Source organism: Agelaius phoeniceus, chromosome 33, assembly GCF_051311805.1.
Source record: "Agelaius phoeniceus isolate bAgePho1 chromosome 33, bAgePho1.hap1, whole genome shotgun sequence".
Classification (NCBI taxonomy): Eukaryota; Metazoa; Chordata; class Aves; order Passeriformes; family Icteridae; genus Agelaius; species Agelaius phoeniceus.
In genome coordinates, this window is record NC_135297.1 from 2,709,811 (window position 1) to 2,722,337 (window position 12,527).

The following is a 12,527-nucleotide window of genomic DNA, read 5'->3' on the forward strand; positions in this document are numbered from 1 at the left end:
ACACTTGCCCTTTCAGTAGTGGCTGAAGTGAGGCGAGAATTATTCAATTACACCGAGTGTCTTAAATGTCAGGAATCTTCTTGTCGGGTGTGGGTAAAAATCTTTTGTGGCGGTTGTAAAGACAAATGGTGGATTTTCCATTTGGTGGGGAGTGCATGGTGTCTTACTTGTGATTGGGATTGGAGAAGAGCAAATCCATTAAGAGCCTTAAGAGAATTTATAAGGATCCCTGGAGAGCGGGAGATCCCTGACAGAGAAGCAGCGTCACTAGTTGAAAATCTAGAACAGAGAAGAGATTGGGCCCTGGCATGGGAATTCCAACACCAATTGCAGAGGATCACACGCCAAAACCAGACAGTCATATTAACTACCTTGTGTAAGAAGGGAATCCACGTTCGCCGCTATTCCCGAGTTTATAAACAACAAAAACGTAGAGAACGTAGGGAAGAACGACGAAATTCTAGGAAGGCAGGAGCAAGGGAATAAAAGGCAAAGAGTAGACCCCAAGTAGGTGTTGGACTCAGGCCCTGTAAAGCTCACTAGGGACGGCAGAGAGTCCGTCGTAAAATCAAAGAAATGCTTTGCAGGAGACCCTTTGCCTGGAGGCCTGACAGCCTGCCCTTAGGAGTGGGGGCAGGAGTTAAGGAGAAAGCCCAAATAATGCACCCCCTGAAGCCTACCCCTGCTGCCGAGAAGATAATGATCCCTGCAGAGCGACGCACCCGGGCTGGCAGGCGAGGCAGAGAGGTGAGGAGTAGTGGGGGAGAGCAACGGAGCACAGGAACAGGAACGGAGCACAGGAAAGCCCCAGGTAAAAGAGATATGAGTACAAAAGGAGAAAGAAATTTGTTGCTAGGACCCTGCCCTGCTTGGCGAGCTCCCTTAATTATTATAACCCTGAGCCTCCCGGCTGCCTGGGGAAACCCTCATCAGCCTTACAAAGAGAACATGATCCCCCTAAATAAATGGACCATGACCCCTGACTGGTCTCAGGCCTTTTTGCAAACTACCGGATCTATGGGGAATACCAGAGGTTTAAGTTTACTAACATTAGTACTGCATGACAGTACGCTAGACACGAACGGAAGAAGCAGAAAACCTGGCAGCTTCAAGGAGTAGTGGGAGAACAAATTAATATTGGATGTTGAATGGTTAATGGGTCTGACTATACTAACACAATTGCAATCAGTGTTTCCATGGGTCAGGAGGATAAACAAATAGCAGATTGTGCGTACCCAATAATACGAGACTGCTGGCAAAACTTCACATTAACTCACACTGCAGAGGTAGTTTGTCTCTGGTCGAAAGATACACAGGGCCTTTCTTTTAAATTTATAATAGATACTAAAACACACTCTACCACTGCTGAACCTCACAATATCACCACTCCACCTGCACCACCAGTCATACTCACCCCAAAAGTTTTCAAAATTGGACCTTATATAATCAGGAAAAGTGGTCAACAACAAATATTATTCAATCCAGCATGGTCTCTCAAACTGGTCGAACTGCTGATGCAGACCAATGTTTCAGACATCCAGCCAGCTTGTTCTTCGTTTTTACAAACATCCTTTGAAGGCTGAACCATTTGGCTCTGGAAACACAGCTCTTTTAAAACAAGGAAACCTAGAGATGTGACCGGTGTTCTAGGCACAGGATTGGGAATTCTGAATAGCATTGATTTGGAAGTGCTAATGAACAAATTGGCTGCTACGACTAGAGATCTGTCCAAATTACAGCAACCACTGAAGTCATCTCTGTTAGCCTTGGGGACACACCAGTGGATGCTGTCAAACATTTTGCCAAAGTGGGAAAGAGTAAATGTGAACAATCACAAATTGGTGATTGATGCACTCAGTGCTGCACAAAATAATGTTTCCTTAGCCCTCAGCTGTATCCAAGCACAATTGTGGATGCAGTCAGTTTCTGCCTCAATTATAAGAGAAGGCGAGGAAGGCACTTTCCCCACAGAAATTCGGAAAATAATCTGGGACAATGCCAACGATTTTGAAAGAGAATTCCAGTCCTGGTGGAAACTGGTGAATTTTACCTATCGTGCTATTTCAAATTCAGCTACTGCTTTTGTCTTGACCATACACAATGCCTCTGTACATCTAGTTTTTCCTGTTATTGCATTAGGAATAAACCATGATGGAGCTGTTCTCTATCCTATAGAACATAGGGGATGGGCCCGTCAGTTTGATGACACATGGCAAACTGTTGATTTGGAATCTTGTATTATCCGAGAACAACTGGGGTTCATCTGTGAAGGCAATGTAATTATAGCTCAAGATATCTGTTTAGACACGGAGCAAAACATCTGTCATTTTGAGATTCGTCCTAATGAGACTTCTAAAACAGTTCTTACATCCATAGGCAATGGATGTGCTTTTTTTAGAACTATTTGTGATTCTGTGCTTGTAGATGATTTTGTGGTGGATACAAAGAATCACTCCAACTTCTGTGCTTGTAACTTCACTAAGATTACAGGGTGTGATATCACTTATGAAGCTAAAGTCACCTCTCACCACCTATTCCAATCCAACTACACACTGCTTCACAAGCTAATGCCCACCCCGATTGGGATGAACTTCACTCTAGTGAGACGACTGATGCTCCATCAAGACCTGATCCAAATCCTCGAGAAAATCAAGGAAAGCGGACAGAAAACCCTAATGACTGTTCATCATGACGTAGGAAAAATACACCGGGTTCTAGAGAGGGTAAAGCAAGATGGCGAGCACAGGTGGTGGGATACCCTGTTCGGGTGGGCTCCTACTACCACAGGTGTCCTAAACAGTATATGCCATCCCATTGTTGTTCTTTTGATTCTGATTGTGCTTGGTTTTATTTTGTCAGCAGTTCTATTCATTATGAATTGGAATATGATGAAAAAGCTAAGGAAATTGGCATCTGTAATTAGTGCACATAGCTTAACTGATGAGGAAACTCAGTTAACACTTGCTAGTGTTAAAAACGCCAATCACTTGTTTCCAAAATTTTAAAAGTTTAATAGTAATAAAATGGTTATAAAAATAGTAATACAATTAGAGTAATAATAATTTGAAAAAACAGAATTAGGACAATATGAGACAATAAAGACAAAGAGTTACGGACGTCCGGGTACCTTTTTCTGGGCAGCACAAGCCCAAAAAGGACCCCTGTTAACAAAGGATTAACCCTTAAAAACAATAGCCTGTTGCATATTCATACACTTCATACATGATGCATCAATTCCATTCAAATACAGGATTCTGTCTGGTCATCGTCAACTTCTTCCTCCAAATCCTAACAGTGCCTTCGAGGCGGGAAGAAGTTGGTTTCTTCTGATAAGAGGGCCATAAATTCTTCTTCTCTGAAAGATTTAGGTGTCCTGTGGCTGCTATCTCGCTGCGAGTCCTTTCTTTTTAAAAAAGTATCCTACATAGCATCGTTTCTATTTGAACAATTTTTATAACCTAAAACTATATTTAACACAGTACTTAAGAAAACTAATACAGCATTACTTTCTAACACAACACATAGAATATTCATTTTAATATTTGCGAAAAGGCAATCATAAAATACATGCATTTTTCACACTAGGAAGGAACTAAAAAGATTTAATGATCAAAACTGGTAAAAAAAATGGGGGATTGTAATAAGTAGCAATACATTTGTTCATTAATTAAATCAATAGCTAAAAAATTATACAATATCAAAGCAATAACTAAATAGCTAAAACTGCTTGATTCTTAAATGCGCAGCCACATATGGTTGCTTGGCTTGCAGGAATCGTATAGTGCTTTGGGAATTCCATGGTAAAGATATACCTTATAAGGAAAAGTTTACCCAGAGGTCACAGAGGAAGGCTGTAACAACAATCCTTAAACTCACAAGAATTGCTTAGGCTTGCAGGAATCCTATAGTGTTCTGAAAATTCCACTGTACAGGTATGCCTTATAAGGAAAAGTTCACTCAGCGGTTAAAGAGGAAGACTTGGGGCCTTCATCCCACGACCACCAGAAGGCAGAAAAAGACCCCCTAGCAACTGAACGAGCAAGCGCAAAAGACAGACCACGTCATCCCTGGACCTGGGAGAAGAAGGCAATAAAAGGCGAACCTTGGGGATAGGAACGGTGCGAGCCTAGAGGAGCGGAGACTCCCGGCCGCCCAGCGCTGAACTTTGCTTATTCTTGCTTGCATAATAATAATAATAATAAAAAATTAATAATTGTATGATCCTTAAATCCAGTGAACTCGTTTATCACACCCATGAAATGTTGCGTCTCACGCAAAGAAGAAAGAAGCCACAAGCCAACACTCTTCTTTATTGCTACACTGTTTTCTTTGGTTACTTCTCTAATAGGAATGACTTTGGGGTGTGATTTGTTTGTTTCTCTCTTTCGTTCCTTGGGGCGCGCGGCGGCTCCTCCGTTGGGTTCGCGGGGCAACGGAGGAACGGCCGCGAGCTCCGGCGGCTCCGCAGCAGCAGCAGCAGCAGCAGCAGCAGCAGCAACAGCAGCAGCAGCAGCAGCGCTTTTCTCAATCGATTTTCCGATCGACTTTTCCCTCCCTTCGCATCCCCTTCTCCCTCCCACTCACTGTATTCCCGTCCCGTCCCGTGCCAGGCCGTGCCGTCCGTGTTCCGCCTCTCCCAGCCCGGCTGATGCCGCGTCCCGCAAGGCGCCCCTTGGCGGGGCCGCCCCGTGCCCGCCCCTGCCCGGCCCACCGTGGTTCCGCCTCAGCCGTGCTCTCTCCGTACCGGCTGTGGCGCCGCTGGAAGAGCCGCTTGCTCTGGTGCTGGCGGAGCATCGTGGTCTTTTGGCTCGGCCTGGCGCGGGCTCTGGCCCAGCCCCGGCCGAGGCCCCGGCCCCGAACGAAGCCCCTGCCGCGGTTCCGCCCGCAGCCGCTCCGCTGCCGCCCGGCTCCCGCCCCGTGGCCGAGAGCGTGGCCGGCAGCTTCCCCGCTCCGAGCCCCGCCGCTCGCCAGCTCGGCCGCCGGCCCCGAGCCGCCGCAGCCCGGGGCGGCTCGGCAAGCAGCAGCGCGCCGGGCGGGCGGGTGCCCCGGGCAGAAGAGCGGGAGCGCGGTGCCGCCCGCACGGGCGGAGAAGCCTCCCCTGGAGCAGCTCTACCGGCAGGGCCCGCTGCTGGGCAGCGGCGGCTGCGGCAGCGTTTACTCCGGGACCCGGCTCGCCGACGGCGCCCCGGTAAGAGACGGGGCCGGCTCGGAGGGCGGCAGCGGGCGGCGGGCGGCGGGCGACGAGCTCAGCCCGCCGCTCGCCTTGGCTCGCAGGTGGCCATCAAGCGAGTGTCCCGGGAGCGCATCTCGGAGTGGGCGCGGCTGGTGAGTGAGCGGGGCCAGCGGGAGGAGCCGGCGGGGCGGGCCGGGCGGGGCTGAGGCGAGGCCCGGCAGGGCGGCAGCCGGAACGCTGCGAGGGCAGCGAGCGTGGAGTGAGCGGGGGCCGCGCAGCGCCCCGGGCCGGGCCATGGCGAGCCGCGGCGGGGCCGGGCAGGGGCTGCCCGAGGCGCGGCGCAGCATCGGCCCCGCTGACGGCATCGCGGTCCCCCCGCAGCGCAACGGCGCCCTTGTGCCCCTGGAGCTGGCGCTGCTGTGGATGGTGTCGCGGCCTGGCTTCCGCGGCGTCGTGCGGCTCCTGGACTGGTTCGAGGTGCCCGAGGGCTTCGCGCTGGTCATGGAGCGTCCGCAGCGCTGTCAGGACCTCTGGTACTTCCTGCACCAGCGGCGGTTCCTGACGGAGCCCGTGGCGCGGGGGCTGTTCCGCCAGGTGCTGGAGGCCGTGCGGCACTGCAGCAGCCGCGGCGTCCTGCACCGCGACATCAAGGCCGAGAACGTCCTCGTCGACCTGGCCACGGGCGAGGCCAAGCTCATCGACTTCGGCTGCGGCGCGATCCTCCAGGACACGATCTACACCCGGATGTCAGGTGAGCCCAAGCCGGGGCCCAGCCGGGCAGCTGAGTTCCCCGCTTTGCTGGCAGAGGGGGAAGAGGGGGGAAGGAAGGAGGGGGAATCCTTCTTCAGCCAGCTGCAGCCAAGTTGCTTTTTGGCAGGGCAGGGGCTGGCTGTTGTGGAATGGGAGCTGGCTGGGAGGGAGGCAAGGAGGGCAGGAGGGAGCAGCATGGGCCTGATGAGCTGCGCCTTTGTCCCATAGGAACGCCGGAGTACAGCCCACCAGAGTGGATCCTCTTTGGCTGCTACCATGGCCAGCCAGCCACTATCTGGTCCCTGGGCATCCTGCTCTATGAGCTGGTCTGCGGGCACCTTCCTTTCCACACCAACGAGGACATCGTCCGGGGCCAGCTCGTCTTCCCGCCCCGGGTGTCTCAAGGTGGGGATGCGCCTTCAAGGCACGAGGGGAAGAACGGGCTTGGGAGGGGCAGCTGGCACATAAGCATCCTGCTCTTGCAGCTGGTGAGGAGGTGGATCTCCTGGCCTTAGCTGGAGGAGGTGGCACCTGTGCCTCTGTGCTGGTTTCCTCCGCAAGAGAGGATCAATAGGAAGCTTTTGGGTGCAGCTCTGAGCACTCCTGGTGTTGCCTGGGCACTGTGGAATGTGGGAGAGCATGGACAGGAGCCTTCTGGTTTCTCTCTGCAGAGTGCCAGCACCTCATCAGGTGGTGTTTATCCATGGACCCCACACACAGGCCATGCTTGGAGGACCTTTTTGAGCATTCTTGGCTGCAGGAGCCCTGCCTGGCCCAGGAGACAGCAGAGATGCATCCCTGAGCACAGTAGGATCCAGGAGCCCAGCAAGCAGCAGCGGCACGCGTCTTGTCGCACTGGAAGAAAACCTCGGAGCGTTTCCCTGCGGCTGCGGCGCGGAGGAGAGAGCGCAGCCGAGGAGATGCTGCTTCCACTGGTCCCCACGAGCTGTGGAGGGAGCGGCTCCGTGCTGCCCGTCCTATTGGAGAAGTGGTGGCAGTGCAGTGAAGGTGACACGGATTGGGACAGAGGAAACATCCCCCTGCAGCTCAATGGCATCGTGATGTCCCCGCAAGCCGAGGCACAGCTGGCGTGTTCTTCTGGAGCACGACGTGGAGCTGGGAACACCATCCTGGAGCTGGCCGCTGGTGGGGCAGAGCCAATTGGTTTTGGCTGCGGTCCCTGCCTGAAGGACACGCTCTGCACTCCGATGGAATCAAGGTGAGTCCCCAGCCGGCACAGGGGCGGGGGGATGCTGGTGCTTCCAGGCACGGCAGGGCTCGGCCTGGCCACGTGCCGGAGGTTCCCCGCTTGGCAGCGCTGGGGAATATTAATTTTTCTGCCGGCTGCCGAGCTGCTTTTTGGTGGGACAGGGGACGGATATTCTGGAAGGGGAGCCGGCTCCTGGCCTTGCTGACAGCTTCTGCCAGCCAGCCTGGCACAGGCTGAGGTGGGGGCAGCCAGCCTGACAAAAGCATCCATCCATGTGGATGGGGGGCGGCAGAGGGGGGGACGGGTTCTGGAGCCGTGCCCCAGCTGGTCTGCTCTGCAGGCCCTTGAGGAAGGGGTGCGTTTACGGGCAGGAAAGGTGGGGATTTTCCCCACCCCTGGACAGGTTGAATTCTCACATGGAGTGGTCAGACCCTCCTCAGGCCTGTGAAACGGTGACAGGCTTTGTGCTTTTTCTTGTTTCCAGGTCTTGTTTTGAATTGACTTTCATGCAATTGTTCTTTTGTTTTCCCAGGAGGATTACACCTGGTGCCCAGACCGGACAGGGAAGCGCCTGCAGCGTCCGTGGAGCGTGTCCAGTGCCAGCGCTGCCCCAGGGACCACGGTCTGCAGGGACAGCCCCTTCCAGAAGGACGAGGACCTGGTTTGGGATCGGCTCCTCTCCTGGCAGCAGCTCTCCAGAGGTGGGCACCCGGCTCCACAGCTCAGCTGGCAGAAGGGCTCCGGGCAGACGGCAGCGGGCACACGGGCATCCCGCTCTTGCAGCTGCTGAGGAGGTTGCTGTGCCGTGATTAAGCAGAGGAGGTGGAACGTGGCCTGCCCCGCTGCCCTTCTCTAAAAACAGAGAATGGGTCGGGAGGTTTGGGCTCTGAGCAGAGCCAGCAGCCTGGCCCGGGCACAGGCCATGGCGGGACAGGGGGACAGGAGCCTGCTGCCACTGACCGTGGCTCTCTGGTTTCTCTCCGCAGGCTGCCAGCACCTCATGCCATGGGAACGGCACCGCTCGGCCTGCCAGCCTGGGAGGGCTGGAGGGCGGCCGGTGTTCATTTGCTGTCAAAATAAATTTGTTTGGGTTTTTTTTTGTCATCGTCATCATCAGAGTGTTTCTTTCCTCCTTTTCCAAGCTTTTGGCCTCCCTTTCTCCAGGGTAATCTTTTTGTGTCCTTCCTCAGCCTCTTGATGGCATTTGGCAGGGGGGGTTAAGCAACGTGAGGAATTCAACAACAGCTCCTGTTGCCAACTGCAGCAGCTCCTTCAAGAGCCCCTTCCAGTGAGGTCTGCATGTGCCTTGCAAAAGGAAGTGCTTTGCAGCCATGGGGTTGTCGCCCTGCTGCAAAAGCTGGGAGGAAATCAGAAATGGCAAAATGCCAATTTGGCTCAACCACCACCCAGGTTTTTCATCTTTTCCCTCTGTTCCGTGATAGGCAGGCAGGGCTGGACTCCAGGAAGGTTCAAGTTCTTGGTGCTCCCTGGCATCAAAGTGATCAAGTAAACTCTTGTATGCAGGGACTGCAACAGGGCTACTTGTCAGAACCCAGGAAATTCCTCTGGCTGCCCTGGAGGACTCGAGCCCCTGTCCAGGGGGCTCAGAGACCTTGGCACAGAGCCCAAGACCCCTGTGCCTTTGATTTAGCCCTTGGATAAAACGATTACCAACCTTAAATGAAGAATTGCGAGCCATGAAAGTTTAAGTAGAATGATAGTGAATTTATCAGGGGATGAAAAATAGATTTTTGGGGTTTCTAGAATGGGGATTCAGGGGGCAAGGTGGAGCAATTGGGGCGTGTCCAGCCTTTCTCCTTCTTCTTCTTGGCCTCCATCCTCTGCTGTGATGTTGGCACTTTTAGATTGGTCTAGAGTAGAAGCTCACTGTCTAACATAGGTGATAGGTATTGGAAAATAATTGTAAATATCACACATGTAGTTTTTAGTATAAAAAGATAACACCACCTCGGGGCAGGCAGAATGCCTCTGACTGTCTTGCTGAGTGGACCTCGTCAGGACAGGAGAAAGAATTTTATTGATAAGATACAATAAACAACCTTGAGACCAAGAGCAGAAGAGCTCTGACTCCTTCTTTGAGCGCTGGGCTGGGAAAAGAGACTTTCTAACGTATATCAGGGTCACTCTGACCAGCTAGAGATCCCAAGATCTCCTAAGAAATATTTTTTGGGTCCTTTTAAATGTTGTTATTTTCTTATATATGTTCAGCTGCTCTAAGAAATTACTTGCAAGGTCTCTAGGAGAAGATTTTTTATTAAATAAAGAAGGGGGAGTTGTGGGGGCCAGAGATCCAGCTAGAGAAGAGCTCGCTGTGCTCCCCTGGAGGGCCAACTCCTGACCCACTGACTTTGTAGTCAGGGCGAGCAAATATGACCCCCAGCTGCCTTTGCAACTTTATGTTGATCCCCCAGTACTCATTGGTCCTTCCCTTTGTGTTCTGCCCCTGAGCCCTTATCACATTGGTTACCAGTTTTGTCCCGCTCCTTGCCTTCCCTATAGAATCCCGTTTTTCCCTGGTTCTGAGAGTTTCTGTCCCTGGCTCCCTATGCAGAGTGCCCTGCTCTTAATAAAGGCTTCTTGTCTGTGGAATGCCATGCAGAGCTCCAGCCTTTTTTCTCCGTGTCACCTGAAGAAGGAAGCTGAACATCACACGCTGGTCTGGGAGGAGGATGTGCCTGTGCCCCTGAGCTGTCCTTCTTAGGAGGCTCTTCAGGAAGGTTGTGGCACCCTTACCACGGCCACCCTGCCGCCACAGCAAGCAAGAGCCTCAGCAATGCCCTTGTTCCTAGAGGCTGTTCTTGTTCACTTGCTACTGATGAGTAATTTGGGATCACAGCCACCAGGACAGTCCTGGGAGCCCTGGAAGTTTCCTGCTGAAATACTCAGCATCAGTCAATTAACAATACAGAGTGCAATACACATACTCCAGCCACATGGCTCTGTCCCATCAGCTTCTCCGTGACTGGATGTGACATGTTTGGGGATTTCTGCTCTTTGGGCATTTGTTTCCTCTTGCATTTCATTGGATTGAGGCAGTTGTTGCATATAGGTTTTATGGGCAATTTTTTTTCCTCCATAGGGGGAGTAGAAAAGAATACAGGGAGAGTAGAATAGAATACAGCAGCATGCTTAGTTGGTTTATTAAAATCAATGAGTTAGAAAGGAGTAAGCAGCTATGGAACTGAGGAAAAGGGAATATTAATAGACTATGATAAAACACTCCACAGAAAACACAATTATGCTAAAGAGTATCCTTCTCCTTTTGCAGAAAGGCCCCTCACTGAGGACATAACCAGGGTGGGACAGAAAGCTGCATCAAGAGCTTGTGGGGGGAAAGGGAGTTCTTTGTGTTGTAATGCCTATGGAAATTCTGTGCAGTGACAGAGCTCTTGTAAGAGCTGTAAATTGGTACAATGCCTTCAGGCCTAAATTCAAGCTAGAAGCATGCTCCCAGAGCAGCAACCTTTCTGTCACTGCTCTTGGACTGCAGCTTCAGAAACAGGCAAAACAGACCTCAGCTTAGAAAATCTAAAAGCTCCTTTTCGGTTCCTTGATCAGATTCAGGATATACTAGATTGCCAAGCAGCATGGATTCTATTTGCCACCTGTATGCCAGTTGTCTTCTGTTAATTGGGCAGTTTTCCTTATCTCTTCCACAGCCAATCCTCCCTCCAGGGGAGACATCTGCTGATAATGGGCTATTGAATGTCACTGCATGGCTGATAAGAACTACAGCATCCCATTGGGAGATGCTCCGCCCAGAGGGAGGAGCCAAGCATTCCTACCCAAATATAATCTTGAAATTCTGGAACACCAGCACAGCTTCTCCTCTGGATTTCCCAGAAGAACAGCAGCTGCCTCTTCCACTGGATCTTCAGAGGAAGACTACACCTTTCTACAGGATCCCTGCTCCAAGAGAACCACACCTGACACTCCAGGAGGGCTGCAGCCACAATTCCAATTGGACTGCTACCAACACCCTGACCCACAGGGTGTCAGGTTGTATTCTGACTCTGTCAGTGCTGTTTTGGGTTACTGCATTGTTTATTTTATCTTTTTATTTTCTTCCCTAATAAAGAACTGTTATTCCTGCTCCCATATTTTTACCTGAGAGCCCCCCTTAATTTAAAATTTATGACAATTCAGAAGGAAGGGATTTACATTTTTCCATTTCAAGAAAGGCTCCTGCCTTCCTTAGCAAACACCTGTCTTTCCAAACCAAGACAGAGGAGCCACCTGTGTTATACATGTAAATACTTAACACAAAAAAAGCAAGAGCCTCAAAAAGGAAAAACAGCTTGGTAATTTGTAGAAAGTAACTTGGATCAAAACCAAAATGTGTTAATAGATCGGTCTGAAGATGACATTCACAATTTTCCTGGTGATATTGTGCACTCTACTGTAACAGTGGATAGTAGCTGGACATAGCCAGTAGGATAACTGGATATGCTTTTCAAACTTAGTATTCATTGAATTATTCATTGAATTCTCATCCTTCTGTACACTTCAGCTCTGCTGTAAACTTCAGGGCATTTTTTCACAAGCTTCTAACAAGTTACTCTGGATCCATAATTCCTGAGACCAAAGGGAGTCCAAATGCCAAGTGGGATTACTCTTTCTCAAAGCCTGGAGTCACACAGAATGAAGCAGTACTTAAATCATCGTGTGCATCCCAGACACATAACAGTCCAGTTACTGACCACCTGCAATAATTTTTTGACTTTTGCTACAAATTACCTTCAAGAATAAGCTACAAATAATATCTTGAACCTATTTAAATTCAGGGGTGGCATTACAATTGCCCTAAAAATTTCGAAGGGGACCTAGTGCTGTTGCAGTAATACAAGAGAACTGTAAGTGTGGATTACTAGTTGTTATTCATATTAGGTAAAAATGGATCAGCTCAGCTTTGCAAAGCAAGAAACAAGTCATGGAGAGTTGAAATGATGGAGTTGGGACAGTGTAGCCAGTCTGCTTTTTGTGAGAGATGCTCTTAAGCAGTGGCAGCAGTAATGTACTCATCTCCTGTCACTTTGCTCCTTGTGATCTACTATCCACCTCTGCAATTTTTTCTGCTCTTTTTTTTCTTTATTTCTACAGCTGAGTACCAAAAGGAAACACAGAACTGCAATGTTGCTACCAAAATAATAGATCTTTTTTTCAAACTAAAAAATACCCAGAGCTTTTAGAAAACACAACAGAAGTGTTGCAAAGCATAAACAATACAAGAAATATAAGAGTATTTTGACATTATACTACATCAGCCAAAGAAATGGATAGTAGGGCTTGAGGAACAAGGATAGAAATGAAGTTTTGTTAAAAGGGCTTATTTTGGTCTCTATGTGGTTACTGTCATGACCCTGATGTAAATAC

General features: G+C 50.3%; 1 protein-coding gene and 1 long non-coding RNA gene across 2 annotated transcripts; both read left to right on the forward strand.

The window, feature by feature from the left end:
- Positions 1–2,688: 2,688 nt before the first annotated feature.
- Positions 2,689–7,146, forward strand: LOC129131886 (serine/threonine-protein kinase pim-1-like). Its single transcript, XM_077192456.1, is given in 8 exon segments — positions 2,689–2,693; positions 4,611–4,740; positions 5,054–5,188; positions 5,275–5,325; positions 5,555–5,924; positions 6,152–6,328; positions 6,595–6,719; positions 6,721–7,146. Coding segments are annotated over 8 exon segments (1,419 nt in total).
- Positions 7,147–7,276: 130 nt separating this feature from the next.
- LOC143696357 (uncharacterized) lies at positions 7,277–8,233 on the forward strand. The gene is made up of 2 exons (XR_013185756.1): positions 7,277–7,834; positions 8,120–8,233. It is a non-coding gene; the product is annotated as an uncharacterized LOC143696357 (long non-coding RNA).
- Positions 8,234–12,527: the final 4,294 nt, after the last annotated feature.